General features: G+C 43.7%; 2 protein-coding genes across 5 annotated transcripts in view; one reads left to right on the forward strand and one right to left on the reverse strand.

Annotated features, from left to right (window-relative positions):
- On the reverse strand, positions 1–3,122 carry IMP3 (IMP U3 small nucleolar ribonucleoprotein 3). 2 transcript variants are annotated; one of them, XM_089522851.1, is made up of 2 exons: positions 3,084–3,122; positions 1–1,945 (listed from the first exon to the last, which is right to left on the reverse strand). In XM_089522851.1, the coding sequence occupies exon 2, from the start codon at positions 1,934–1,936 to the stop codon at positions 1,373–1,375; it is 564 nt and encodes a 187-aa protein (XP_089378977.1). In that variant the 5' UTR covers positions 1,937–1,945; positions 3,084–3,122; the 3' UTR covers positions 1–1,372. The 2 variants fall into 2 exon arrangements, with proteins under 2 accessions (XP_089378977.1, XP_089378978.1); XM_089522852.1 differs by lacking the exon at positions 3,084–3,122 and adding an exon at positions 2,644–2,806.
- A 1,976-nt stretch (positions 3,123–5,098) lies between these two features.
- DLGAP5 (DLG associated protein 5) overlaps positions 5,099–14,747 on the forward strand; it is a 38,000-nt gene continuing 28,351 nt past the window's right edge. Inside the window, exons 1-3 of one of the 3 annotated variants that reach the window (XM_089522853.1) lie at positions 5,099–5,212; positions 12,121–12,357; positions 13,663–13,886. In XM_089522853.1, the coding sequence (XP_089378979.1) occupies positions 5,152–5,212; positions 12,121–12,357; positions 13,663–13,886 (522 nt within the window). In that variant the 5' untranslated portion in view covers positions 5,099–5,151. Of the gene's footprint in view, positions 5,213–11,767; positions 11,985–12,120; positions 12,358–13,662; positions 13,887–14,747 lie in introns of those variants that run through there. The other 2 variants (XM_089522856.1, XM_089522855.1) reach the window with 2 other exon arrangements.

Below are 14,747 nucleotides of genomic sequence, written 5' to 3' on the forward strand. Positions count from 1 at the left end.
TTGTGGAACCACGTTTTTATTAAACTTCCAAGGCTGGAGGCAAACTTGATTTCACAGGGAGAAAACAAAGACCTAAATCATATTGGCAACAGTAAAACAGTATAATATTAATGACCTTTGCCCTCTAAAATCTATTAGAAATCTCACTTTTTAGGTCAAGCTATTGCCAAAAACAGCAGCGGGGGCAAAGAAGCATTCTCTTCATATTAGAAACTGTAGAGAATGGAGCTGAGGAATTAAAATCTATGAAGAGTCAAAGCACTAACTCAAAGACTACAGAAATAGCCAAGAAATATAACAATGGAGTGATTGCTTCTATGCTATCTGAAAACTTGTTACCATACAGATAAACAAAAAAATTTTTTGCTGCAAGTCCAGAGGAAAAAACAGAACTCTTAAAAGCAATAGTTATGTGTGACTATCTGTGGGTTTTCCAGGCCTTGAGCTAATGGCCACGTTCTGGAAGAATTTATTCCTGACATTTCGCTTGCAACTGTGGCTGGCATCTTCAGATGCAAGCAGAACGTGGCCACAAAGCCCAAAAACCCACAGAAAACTATGGATGCCAGCTGTGAAAACCTTCAACGTCCCAATAGTTATGTGGATTTGATGTTGGAAACCATCCAGCCAGAAGTGAATAATTTGTATATTATTATTTTTTAATTAAAACATTCAAGATGGATCAAGATCTGAAGCTGCTTTTCGGGATGGGGACAAATATAATCCAATTACTTAATCTCCAGCACGGTCTTGGAAAAGGTCTACAATAAAGACACAAAGAACATCTGATAACAAGCCTTTCCATTTTGCCAACACGCTTCCTTTCCTGAGTTTACCAAGACAGCCTTTTGTCTACCACCCTCCTCTGGTGGATACTGTGAACACAAGGTAATGTATACCCAGTTGTTGTTTTTGTGTGTGTGTTCTCAAAATTTATGTTTGTAATTTAGCATTTTCCTTTCTTATAAGGAAAAGAACATGTGCTGTGCAGCAGGAATTCCCAACCTGGAGTGCCCTCAACTGATTACTTTTGTAGGAGGTGCAAACATTAACTAAACATTTCCTAGGAGTGTGGGGCATAGAAAAGATTGGGACCACTGCTCTACAGACACTAGACATTCACAGGTGATTTCCATTAATTCATTAGGACCCACCAAGTCTTGGAAAAGCAATAAGGTAGCACAACACTGTCATTTAAACAATGGTATATAATGATCAGTCAAAACTGCAGACAGTCCACATTTGACTGGGTGCAATCTACTAGTTTGGGAAGTGCCAGGACCAGCAGAGAGTATCTGGACTAAGGGCTACTTCAGACATATTTCAGCAGTTCACTAAGATTATAAGAAATGTGGGAAAAGGAAGGCTCTCCTTAACAAGCCAAGTCAAAATCATCCCGTTCCTGATTGTAGTTGAGCACATGCTGCCGGATGCGGGAAGAGTCTGTCCAGGTGATGAAGTCCTCCATGGCCCGGGTCACCAAAAATGCTGGGTCGGTCACGACTTCCGGTCCGACTCGGATATGTCCCTGTTCCACGAAAGTGACTGCAGACTTCATGTTCTGGGCCATGCGGAGTTTCAGGAGCAGGCAAGGCAAGCGACGGCGGCAGAAGGAACTGGCCGAGACACGGTCGCATTGCTCCAGAGAGGCTTTGGAGGACACCAGCCCCATGGCATACAGCTTCTCCAGGAGCGCAGCTGTACTCTGAGCCCGGAAAGCTGCCGACTCCGGCACATCGCCTAGGTCCCTGATGCGGCGAGCCAGCTCTCGAACTGCGCGGCTGAGCTGGTTGTAGCGAGTGTAATCTTCCCTCCGCTGCAAGCGGAAGCGACGGAGCACCCGCAGCTCAGCAAGGTTCCCTGTAGAGGCCTCCCAGTTCACAAAGTCTACCTTCTTGAGGAGCTTCTGTTCATGGAACTTGAGCTTGCGTACCATCTTTTCCTCCTGGAAGCACCAAGGAGAGAATAATCTCTTTTATATACCATATATACTCAACTGTAAGTCAACCTCATGTATAAGGAATCGTCCCCTTCTCTGAGTAGAGTGGCAAAAGGAAAGAGCTTAGTCTGTATTGGGAGCACCTAAAAGAAGCGCCAACCCCTCTACTCTCTCCACCATGGGACTCCTTCTGACCTTTTTGAATGCTTAGGTGGGCAAATGGCCGCAGTGGCTGCTCTTTGGCTGTTACCCGCAAAGAGTACAGTGGTCCCTCCACATTCCCTGGCGTTAGGGGTGAAGGACCCCCATGAATGTGGGGAAAACACTCTGTGATTCTATGTATTCCTGCTTGGCAGAATGGGGTTGGAGTGGGTGGCCCTTGGGTCCCTTCCAACTCTAGGATTCTATGTATTCCTGCATGGCAGAAGATGGACTGGGTGGCCCTTGGGTCCCTTCCAACTCTAAGGTTCTGTGAAATGGGGTAAATTAGAGCAAATGAAGCAAAGCCTGAGCTCAATCCTCATGTAAAAAGACCTTAGGGAGGGCTGTAGCAACGCAGCTCAGGATCCAATTCAACACTGCACCAGTAGACCCCCATTATTAATAATGATGATGATGATGATAATTAGGGGGTCTGCTGGTGCAATATTGAGTTGGATCCTGAGCAGCATTAAGTATTATAATAATTAATTAATAATAATTACCTGCCTCTCAGGGATCGAGGTGGGGAAGCAGCAACAACCAACAGGCAAAACAACCCCAGTCAAAACACAACAGTTACAATAAGGTACACACAGATCAACTCACTCCCCATTAAAAAACCCATCCTTTCAACCGCACAATTTAAAAAACCTTCTGGGTGTAAAAAGCAGGGAAGGCAAGAGAATAAACAAATGAACTCCTCAAAAAGTTACTATTTGGGATGGTCCCTGAGCCTGAGAGAAGTTACTTTATTTTGTAGCACTACAGCTCCACCAAATCCCCCGAGCAGCAGAGCTATTAAATGGTCATTCTGGGAGAGGGGGAAAAGTAACGGTAGTTCCAAAAAGGAACGCTTCCCCAAGCTTTGCAGAATTAAAACTGAGACAGTCCTTGGAAAGCGTCCTCCGAAGGCCTTTCCTTGGAGAGCAGTAGGAAGCCTTACCTAGATGCTGCTGGGAGCCAAGCAAAAAGCCCAGGAAGCTCCAGCGGAAGCACGTGGGAGCCCCATGAGCCACTTCCGGCCCCGCCCCCTTTTCCTTCTTCATAGACTTATGAAAGAACAAGATGGACACAGGGCACCTAGCTTCCGGGTCGACTCAGGAACATAGGATGAGCCCTTACTGGCTCTGCATCTGCACTGCAGAAATTAATGCAGTTTGACACCGCTTTAATTGCCATTTGTGGAATTCTGGGGTTTGTGGTTTTGTGAGAGGAAGGCCGCATCTGCATTGCAGAAATGAACCCAGTTTGAAACCACTTCAGCTGCCATGGCTCGGTGCTATGGAATTCTGGGAACTGTAGTTCGCACAGTTCTTTAGTTCCACCTTGTGGTCTCCTGGGTTTTACTTGCACAGTTCATTGTATAGTGTATATTTCATCCTTAGATTGTAGGCCTCTGGCAGGATTCGATGCTTTGAACTGACTGTTTGTGTGAAGAAGGAAGCGCCAGGCAGATCTATGGCCCTAGAATCCAGTGGACCCCCAACTCTGCTCTTGAAAGGATCGTGGACTTCGGCTCCCAGAGTCCCAGACTGTTCTCCAGCGTGGCTGAGGCTTCTGGGAACTGAAGTCCAAAGTCTCTTAAAGGGCACAGTTTGTTGCCTTATAAACGACAACAACAGTTAAAGCAGTGTCAACCTGGATTATTTCTGTAGTGCAGATGCATCCCTTTCGCCTTCTCCGTCAGACAGCTCTGGTGCCACAACAAACTACCATTCCCAGCATGTCATGACAGCATGGAGCCATGGCAGCTGAACTGGTGTCAAGCTGCTTTGATTCTATCTTCAGTGCAGATGCAGTTTCTCTTTTTTAAAGTCCTGTCTTGAGGCGATAGATGTGCTGCTCAGATCATGAGCATTGCTACTCTAATAGTAATAATAGTAATAATAATGTCCAAACAATTCTACTTTTATTGGGCCAACCCAAATGCACAATGCACATCATGTTGCACGCTTTCGAAGTCTGGCTTCTTCCTCAGGCAAACAGGAGAAAGAAACTGAAGGGGTTAGCCATAGGCCTGCATTTTTCGTTTATGGGCTTAGTTCAAAATAGTAGTAATAATAATAATAATAATAATAATATATTTATTTATTTATATCCCGCTTCACCAATTGGATCGAGGTGACTTACAACATTAAAACAGCATTAAAATACATTAAACCCCCAAATAATAATAATAATTAATTATTTAAGTTTATTTTGAGTTTATCTGATATATATATATATATATATATATATATGGCTACTAATAAAATTTATTATTATTATTATTATTATTATTAATCCTAAAAGCCCTATAAGCCAAAGACCCACCCACCCAAGACAATTAAAAACAGGACAAGAATATTAAAATATCATAATAATGGTTTATTTTATATAAATATTATAATATATACAAATAATTATATATCTGCATATATATTCTAATAAGGATTGATTTTATATAAATATTATAATATATGAATATGAATATGTTATATATATATCGTCATTAATATATTATTAAAATATTATAATTATTGTAATATAAAATATAATATTATAATATAATAATAAGATACACACACACACACACATATATATAAGGATATATATATATACATATATATATATATATATACACATATATATATATATATAGTTATATAATAAGGGTGTGTGTGTATGTATATATATCTCCTTATTATAATAAATAAATAAAAAAACTCGAAGACTTGGTAGAGGAGGGTAGTACTCTAACCTTTATTATCTCTAGGTGAGGGGGGGGAAGAGCCAATGGAACATTCAAGGGCGGGTTGTTGTGTTTCTTTTCGGACCAATCAGAGGCCTGGAAAGTGAGCGAAGGTTCAGCCTTCCAATGAGGAGCGACGTGAAGCGCTGCTGCGGAAAGGTCGGTGATTGCAGCACGGCGGGAAGCTCCATCCAATGGGAGGCCGCGCATTACGTTCTCAGTAGCCAATCAGAGGCTGGGGTTGCAATTTAAACTGGGGAATCGTTGGGGGCGTCTGTTAATGTCTTCATTCGGCGCTGGAAGCGAGAGAGGAAGGAGGCTTGTTGCAGAGGAAGGGAGAGGTATGGAGGGCCTTCTGTTTGGAAGGGACATACATTGAAGGGAGGAAGATGGAAAGGAAAACCTGCTCTCTTGTAGTCATCATCATCATCATAGTTTTTATTTACTGTATATCCCGCCTTTCCAAAGGGTCAAGGCGGTTTACAGAGTTACATCATGTCTGGTTAACGGTTCCTTAAGCCGCTCCGGTAGCCTTTTGGCTGAAGATGAATAAACATTATTATTATTATTATTATTATTATTATTATTACCTAAGCAAATACTCAAAATACATAAAGACATAAAACGCCTTGGGAAGGAAATGCCCAACACACACAAAACGAAGGTGCTGCCCCTCCTCCTCCTCCCTTGACTTCAGCGCAGTCTTCAGGTTTACAATTAATTAAATGATAAATAAATAAATAAAGATCACAAATTAATACAGTTTAAATTCATTAAACGTTTAAATTAAACAAATTTAAAAGCAAACAGGTTAAAATTTAGGTCTGAATTTCCTAAAATGGGAGGGGCCTCTGGGGTGAACTGTGGGAGCAATGACAAGCTTATTATTATTATTATTATTATTATTATTATTATTGGCTCTGCTCTGGAGTCTGTTCCAGGGTCAATGGAGAGTTCTGGGTCTGGATGGCTCTCTTTTCACCCTTGAGAAGGCTGGCCTTGTAGTGAGCTCTCTCCCCTTTTGCTCACCCGATCCTTAGCCTTCCTTTCTCTTGTATTATACTTGTGTTATGGAGTTTATATTACTTGTTATTATGTATGCCATTGTTATTATGCTTGACTTAGTATCATTTGTATATATGGGTTTAATGTCATTTTGTTATACTGCTTTGTTACCCTTTTTAAGTATTTAGATAAAAACATTTTATACTACTTTATCTCTTTAGTCTATTTTCAAACCCATTCTTACAACATGAACTACAACATCAATGAGCGGGAGGTTAGTCTAGGTTAAAGGCCTTGTAAAATGTGGGCTAGACAAGGTAACTGTTAAATGGATCTGTAATTGGTTGACCGGCCGAACCCAAAGGGTGCTCAACAATGGCTCCTTTTCATCCTGGAGAGAAGTGACCAGTGGGGTCCCACAGGGCTCTGTCCTGGGCCCAGTGCTATTCAGCATCTTTATCAATGACCTGGATGACAGAATTGGGAGCATACTTATCAAATTGATACCAAACTAGGAAGAGTAGCTAAAACCCCAGAGGATTGTCCCAGGCATCGCATAATTGTCGCTTACTATCTGATGTTCTGTTGTTGGCTGTTTATCGATCCATTTCCTGTATTGCTATGTACTGTATATGTATTATCCTACTTGTGAGTATGTATTTTCCCTGGATAATGATTAACCTTCCATTTTGGAGCCAAGCCCTCCCTCCAGTCCATCTGCCTTGGTCCAGGACTCGGAGGTTGAGAGGAACTGCTGGACCTCTTACCCTTTCCCGTCACCACTCCCTTCTCCTTCTGTGTTATGTCTTTTTAGATTGTAAGCCTGAGGGCAGGGAACCGTCTAACTAAAAAGATTGCATGTACAGCGCTGTGTAAATTTACAGCGCTTCATAAATAAAGGTTAATAATAATAATAATAATAAAGGACTGCAGTTCCATCATACAGGTTCCTGGAATTTGTAGTTTTACAAGGTCTTCAGCTTTATCTAGCAAAGAATGTTGGTGCCTCACAAAGTTATGACTCCCATAATTCTGTATAATGCTGCCATGCCAGCCAAAGTGTGGTCAAACTGCATTATTTCCTCAGTGCAGACACCCCCCTGGGCTGGCCAACCAGAGTACCACTGTTTTGGGGATTCTAGACTTTGTTGTATTTTACATGCATACAGATACACTGGGGGTGCTTCTATGCTGTAGAAATAATTTACTTGGTACCACTTTGACTTTCCTGGTTCCCTCCACAGAGCCCTGGGATGTGTAATTCTGCAAGGCTCTTTAGCCTTGTTTGCCCAAGAGTAAGGGTGCCTTGCCAAACTACAAATCCCAGGCCTCTGTAGGAGGGAACCATGGCAGTTAGAGTGGTGTCAGACTGCACTATTTTTACAGTGTAGATGCACCCATGGATTTGACCACTCATGGCTTTTGAATTTACAGCGCTTTATAAATAAAGGATGATGATGATAATAATAATAATAATGATGATGATGATGGCTTGAAAATATTCCTATAATATTAGGGACACCATTTCCCAGCAGAGAGGGTCCTGTCCTGTAATCTGGGTTTAGCTCCTCCTATTTGCTCCTGTAGGCAGGGACAATAAACAAAAGACTGGCCCCTATATAGGGAGGAGCTAGCCCCCCTGAGCCTCAGTCTTGTTCCTGCCTATGCTCCTAGCAGGATGTGTCTCTTCGAGCCAGCAAGGTTTTTCCTTTCTCAAAAGCGGTTTGAGAGTTCTCTTGGCCTTCCCTTCTTCTCCTCTCTCCTGCCTTCCCCGCCCCCCTCCCTTCCTTGGTGGTGGCTATGGCAGAGGACCCCAAGAGCACTGGCTAAGCGTCATCCTTAGCTCAGGCTTCCCTAGCTCAGGGTCTGCCAGCTCAACAGAAGGAGCTGGCTTCAGAGAGAGACCCATTGGGATGGGTTTGCTGTTGCTCTGCAGCTTCTTCACTACTGCCACTTCAGTCCTTTTATTCTCTTCGTTTCTCTTGCTGCCTTGGGAGCATGAAGAAGGACTTAATATGGCAAGGGCTCCCAGGATTGGAGAAAGGTCTTGGCTTTGCCAATGACTCTCCCCCTCCTCCAGATCTGCCCCCTATCATGGTGGGAGCACAGGAGATTTCTGCAACAGCATTGCAGCACATGGGAGCCGTGGGAACAGATGATGAGGGGTATCCCCTCCATATCTCTGTTTCTCCACATCACCTCTGCCCAGCCTGCTTAAGGCCAGGGATCAGTGAGGAAACTGGCCAGAAGTCATGGAAACTTCCCTTCTCAGTGTTAGGGTTTGATAAACCCCCCCCTCTCTCTCGCTGCTCTTCCTTTGGCTGGGTTGCCCCCCTCTTCTACTCCTTACTTTCTCTCCCCACCTTCCCCTTTCTGAGTTTTGGCACGATGACAGTGCACCTGCAGAGTCAAGGCCAAGCTGACCCAGACAGGGAGGGAGATAAATCAGTCTTCGGTGATAAGACATAGAGTTTCATCCTCATTAAATGTTAAGAACACACTTTTTTTAATTTGGGTTATTGAAAGTTCAGAAGGAGGGTGCCCACTTAAAGAAACGAAACCTAAGCACTGTCTTCTGTATAAAAGGCTGCTCTACGCTTTGTCCGGTGGCACAGTTTGGTAGAAATGATTCCCCTGTGTTCATTTGCATGCAAAATAAAAAGCCATCTTGGATCATGGACTTAGTTTGTTTGTTTCTCCTGATTGGTACCTTTACATCAGCATCTCTGCTCAGCCCATTGGGGCCTGAGTTCAGAGGACAGGCCAGCCAAAAGCCATGGCAAAGGATTTCTCTGCATCACCTCTGCCCAGCCTGTTTAAGGCCAGGGATCAGTGAGGAAACTGGCCAGAAGTTATGGAAACTTCCCTTCTCAGCGCCTGCTCAGCCCATTTGCGGCCAGAGTTCAGAGGACAGGCCAGCCAGAAGCCATGGCAAGAGATTTCTCTGCATCACCTCTGCACAGCCTGAAACAGGGCCAAGGTCAGAGAGACAAGCCAGCCAGAAGACACAGGAGAAGGTTGAGTACCAGGGGCCCTCTCCAGCCACCAAATAGCCTTTGCCAGATCTAATGCCCTCTCTCGGGGCAGGCATTGCCATGAGGCCTCTGCCAGGGCCATTGCAGGCACTATGCCTAGCATAAGGTTTGGGACTCTGCCAGGAGGGCAGATGGGGGCATAAACCCTTGGTCTCCCCCTTCCTTCCCATCTCTGGCCCCAATGGCACCCAGGACCCCATAGGTGTGGGGGATCCTTTTGCAGACTGGGAAACATGGTGGTGTTGCCAGGGCTCCTGCACTTTCATTTTGAATTCTTATAATGAGATGGTGTGTAAGGAGGCAGAGGACTCCTCTTCTATGTGGTACAGCCGCATGGCTGTAAAGGAAGCTGGACTTGGCCCAGCAGGAACTGAAGCTTCCAACTCTAAAATGCTCCTTTTTGGCTGCCACAGAGCATCCCACAAAAAAGCACAAAATGGCTTCATGTCCTCCCCAGAGAGAGCATGGCCTCTGCTACCCACTTCTAAATAGGGGCTGGAGGGCCATCTATTGGGTATGCTTTGATTGAGAGTTCCTGCATGGCAGAATGGGGTTGGACTGGATGGCCCTTGGGGTCTCTTCCAACCCAAGAATTCTATGAGAGAGCACATGGATACAAATCCTCCTGTGTTCCCTTCCCAAAAATTACAACAATAAAAAGGGGGAAGCCACTTGTGGATATCATGGGTGGAGAGTTCCCTTCACTCCCAGTTGTGTTTGGCTGCCCCAAACTATGGCAGCGGGCCTCTCCTTTCCATCAGAGATTATCCTTGTCAGCACACAGACATGCCTCAGGTAAATGTAGAGCCATGTCCCACAGCAGCCCCTCTGCCCTTCCCAGCTACTTATGCAAGTTGGAAGGGAGCTGAGGACCAAGCCATCTTCTATAATGCAGCCAGGTTACTATAAAGCCTGCCTGAGATTAAAAGGGCTAAGCTTCTAAACCCCAGCTTGAAGTTGGGGCTGTTTTAAACATAAATAAAACAAAATGCCCTGTGAATATCAGGGCTACACTACAGGCCATATGCAGCTATCTACCCATGATTAGCAATGGCCTTCAGTCACTGCTAACCCAGGAGCAGTTTCCTCAGTGCCTGGAAGAAGCTACTGCCCAGGCAGCCTCCCTTGATGGGGCAAATAAAGGAGGGGAGAGCCCCCCCATAGCAACAGGTCTAGGGGCTCCGATTTACAAGAGATACTGGTTGACTTTTTCTGGTGTTCATTTTATTACTGTTAGCCCATGAAGTTTGAGTTGTGCTGTTTCTCCTCACCCACTCTTCTTTTTCCAGGCCAGAGAAGATGCCTGGAAACTAATTCAACAAGGGAAGGGGCTAGCCATAAGCCAACATGATGATTTTTCTTCCTTCCTCATGGGCATCCATCTCTGTCTCCATTAGGGCCACAGCCTTTTTGCCTTAGCTGGAACAGCCTAAGACATAAGATGAGCACATGGTTCTACCTTCTTTGTGCAAACTGTTATTCAGCCATAGCACTTCTCATTAAGAGCATAAGCTTTAACAATACAGATTCATTTAAATGCTAATAAACAGGGTAACAAGCAAGGAGAAGGCCTCTGGTCACTCAGCAGACCTCTAATGCTTACATACATTGTGGATCTTTGTTAAAAACATCTCATATGAGATGATAGATATATTGGATTAAGGTGACCAAGCAAGTTCCACTTTATTGGTAAAAGGGTTATGTTCCTGTTATAAAACACAGGGAACCTCAGTCAGCTAGCCTCAGGAGGGGTGGCTCCCCTTGCCTTCCCTTCTTTCATAGGAGAGATGTCTGTTAAAGGGAAGAAACTAAAAAAAAAATACAGTTTCTTCCATGAGATGGTTCTCACTAATACAGGGGGTTAAGAAAAATTATATAAAAAACAAACAGACAGACTCCTCTCCATGGGGGGAGAAGCTCCCCTTCCTCCAGGAGTGTTTTAAAACAATATAATCAGTTTTTTTCTGCTAAGGGGTTGCTTCAAATCCCATTCAGACATCCTGCACAGCCCTGAAGAGTCTGCCACTAAAATCACAATTACCTCTTACCTTGGCTAGATAGTTTACATTTTAAATAAGAATGCCTGCTGATGGGCTTGCCATTCAGCTGCTGCCTGGCTTGGAAGACCCATTGTAACAAGGTATACATATGATGAGTTGGGCTCAAGGCCATGAAGGTTCATGCTACCAATCTCTTTCTTTTAGAGGTCTCAGGGTGCTACAAGATTCCTTTGCATATTGTTGGGCATGCTTTGATTGTGATTTCCTGCATGGCAGGGGGTTGGACTTGATGGCCCTTGTGGTCTCATCCAACTCCATCATTCTATGATTTTATTGTTATAGGTTAGCTGCTGTGTGGGGGAGTGTCTAATCTGGGTTTTCATGCCAAGGTCTGGCCCAAACAACACCGTTGTCCACTGCCTTCCAAGGCTGGGAAAATGGACTTCCTAGTGCCTGTGCCTTGTTTTTCTGCTAACACAGCTTGTTTTTTTATATATATGCAGAATGAAGCAATGGCTAGAAACGTCCTGGATAGCGAGTAGAAGTCATATCCCGTTTGGACTACTGTAATGGGCTCTACATGGGGCTGCCTTTGAAAAGTGTTCGGAAAATGTAGATGCTAGAAAGAACTGCTGCCAGGCTGTTAACAGGGGCAGATTACAGAGACCATACAATGTCCCTGTTGAAACAGCTTCATTGGCTGCCAGTTTGTTTCCAGGCACAATTCAAGGTGCTGGTTATTACCTACAAAGCCCAAATGGCTCAGGTCCACACTATTTGGCAGACCGTTTCTCCTGATATGAACCGATCCGGACCCTGGGATCCTCTGGAGAAGCCCTTCTCTCCATCCCAACACCATCACAAACACAGTTGGTGGGGACACAAGAGAGGGCCTTCTCGGTGGCTGCCCCTAGACTCTGGAACTCCCTGATCCCCCAGGGAATAGATCAGAACGGCTCCCTCCTTGATGGCCTTCCGCCGGCAGATGAAGACCTACCTGTTCAAACAGGCATTTAAGGAATTGCTATAAGGACAGGCTGGGATGTTGGACCAGTTTAAAAATTCTTTTTAATGTACGTTTTTAAAAAATGTTTTAATTGTACTGTTTTTTAATGCCTTGAAGCTGCTCTGAGTCCATCCTGGGAAAAGAGCAGGATACAAATAAATATAGTGTAAACTAAATCTCATCTCACTTTATTTCTGGAACAGAAAAGATGGCCACTAATTTCGCTACTCGGTACAAAAAGGATCTGAGTACCGACACGCTCAAGACCAAACTTGTCCGCCGAAAGTCTGTTCTTCAGAAGGAGAGCAGGCACAAGGAGTTCAATAAGGGGCGGCAGTTTGGACTGATCGAAGTGAATACACATGTGTCAAGAGAGAAGGAACTTTCTCGGCTGGAGGAGACAGGTGAAGAACATTCATCCAAGAGGAGGGCTAAGCTGAGTAAGTATAGGCCTATGACATGTGTTTAACAATCCTTTTTTAAAAAAGCCTTTGTTATGCTGGTTTTCCCTAAATTCATGAAGATAATCTTTTTGAAAAGACTTGAATCTCTCAGACTTAAATTACTCATCAAAGTATTAAATGCATGGGATATTTTTGGGTAAACATAATCCTAGCATTTTGGAGTGAGAGGAGATCTTGGAGGTCAGCTAGCCCACACACACCCTGCTCATTGCAATTGGTGTGATGCAGGATGTGTGTCTCACTGCAAGGCTAGTTTTGTGGGTTGACATGGCAGGGCTTTCTCTGTAGCAGCCTCCCAGCTTGCATGGAAACCCTTTCCAAGCCAGGCTGGCTCCATCTTTATTTTTGAGCTGCCACTGCTGGTTTCCACACTACAGAAATAAAGCGGTTTGACATTACTTGAAGTGTCATGACGCCATCCTACGGAATCCTGGGATTTGTAGGTTGGTCAGATATTCAGCTTGGTCTGTCGGAGACCTCTGGTGCCTCACCAAACTACAATCTCACGATCCCACAATATAGAGTCATGACAGTCAAAATGATGTCCCATTGCTTTATTTCTTCAATGTGGCTGCACCTCTAAGATGATTTTTTTGCATGTCCTTCAGGGTGACTCCTGTGGTTGTTTGAACCACCTGTGGTTTTTAAAATTGTTTTTAAGGAGTGGGTTTAGTCTGTATTCAAAGGTTTTTATTGTATTTCCTTCTGTCTTCATTTTTTGCTGAGGATTATTTTTTCCAGTCATACCATCCAAAACACAATGGCCCCCGTTTGCTTGTTTAGGTTTCTAGGAAGAATTCAGACTTGATTTGCTCTCTAATTTATATATTTGTTGTTTTGGCAGTCAGTGGTCTGTAGAACATTTCTGCATTACATTCCAAGTTAGTTGTGGTTTTTTCCCCCCATTTCAGCTTTCTTCATTGTCCAGCTTTCACATCGGTACATAGAAACTGGAAATACAGAATGAATGCTTGCAGCCTAATACCATCACATGGCCGGTTGCTGTTCATCTTGTGATCAGCTGAGACCTCTAGATCCTTTCACATGTACTGCTGTGAAAGCCTGTCTCCTCATCCTTTGCTTTTCCCAGTTTTAATGCTTAATTTAAATTTATTAGTGTTAGTTTCATATCTGATTTCAGTCTGCTAATGCTGTTTCCTGGGGTATAGACTATTGTTACTACCTGTGTGTCTTCAGTACATGGAAAAATCTTGGCTGTTAAGTTGAATGAAGTTAAGGAAGGGGGTGCTTACTCTCTCCCTTTTTTTTTTACCCACTCAGATCAGATTTCAAATGCTCCAGCTAAGACTCGTGGACAGGAGCGCATGGAAATGCTCCAACGTTACAAAGAGGAGAAAGAACTACGGAAGTTAAAAGAGCAGAGAGAGAAACCTGTATTTAAATGTGGGCGATTCAAGCCAGAGGTCCCTGCCTTCCTTCCAAAAACATCACAGATCCCAGTACTGAGCAAGTCAAAGGAGACGGTGGTGAAAACGGCAAGCATGGTACCTGTGCCGAGTTTCTCCATATTCCTTCATCCTTATAACCACTTGGCTGAATTCCTGTGTAGTAGTGAAGTCACATCTTGGGCTTACTGAACCATCCTATTCCACTTCAGTGCTCCAGTTCCTTTCAGATCCTCATTTTTGTTTATTTCCTTAGAACTAAATCAGCAACTCTACATTGAAGTAGTTACAGTAGTTATATATTCTGGTTCAGAGGGGAATGAGCTGAAAAGTGTGATGGTGGAGGAAGGAGTGAATGTGTATAAGGCCCATTCACCTGGAAAAGTAATTGCTTGGGACCACAGTTTCCCAAATCTCCCAGCCAACATGGTTGTTGTTGTTATTATTATTATTATTATTATCATTATTATTATTTTACTGGAAGATGAAGTCTTAAAAAAGTAGTTGCCCCTAGGACTTTGGAGGAATTCAGAAAAGAGCTGAAAAATTTCAATAGGGGCTGAACACCTATTTCCGTAAAGCTGAAAGGATCTCTTGTGTTTTAAGCATACAGGGTGCAGGACCTGTTTGGTTCCACATACAGAGTACAGTCATGTGAAAGACTTAATTTTGTGTATTAAGCACCTTATTACATGGCCATGTTGAAGCCCGAGATCCAATGTGGTGTAGCGGTTTGAGTGTTTTACTCGCTTGGTCATGGAAACCCATATGGTGACCTTTGGGAAATCACACTCTCACAGCCTTAGAAGAAAGCAGTGGTGGCAAACCCTTTTAAACAAAGCTTGCCATGATAGGGCCACCTTAAGTCAGAAATAACTTGAAGGCACACAACAACAACATTGCTGAAGGTGAACTCTAGTTGAAAATTTCTTTTCAAAGATTTTTATGAGCAGCTTTTTC

This window comes from Sceloporus occidentalis, unplaced genomic scaffold (assembly GCF_023333645.1).
Source record: "Sceloporus occidentalis isolate IW3139 unplaced genomic scaffold, rSceOcc1.0.p SCAF_4, whole genome shotgun sequence".
In the NCBI taxonomy this organism is placed as follows: Eukaryota; Metazoa; Chordata; class Lepidosauria; order Squamata; family Phrynosomatidae; genus Sceloporus; species Sceloporus occidentalis.

Excerpts from the sequence above, each read along its gene's own strand:
- IMP3 (XM_089522851.1), bottom strand. The coding sequence starts at position 1,936 with ATGGTACGCAAGCTCAAGTTCCATGAACAGAAGCTCCTCAAGAAGGTA.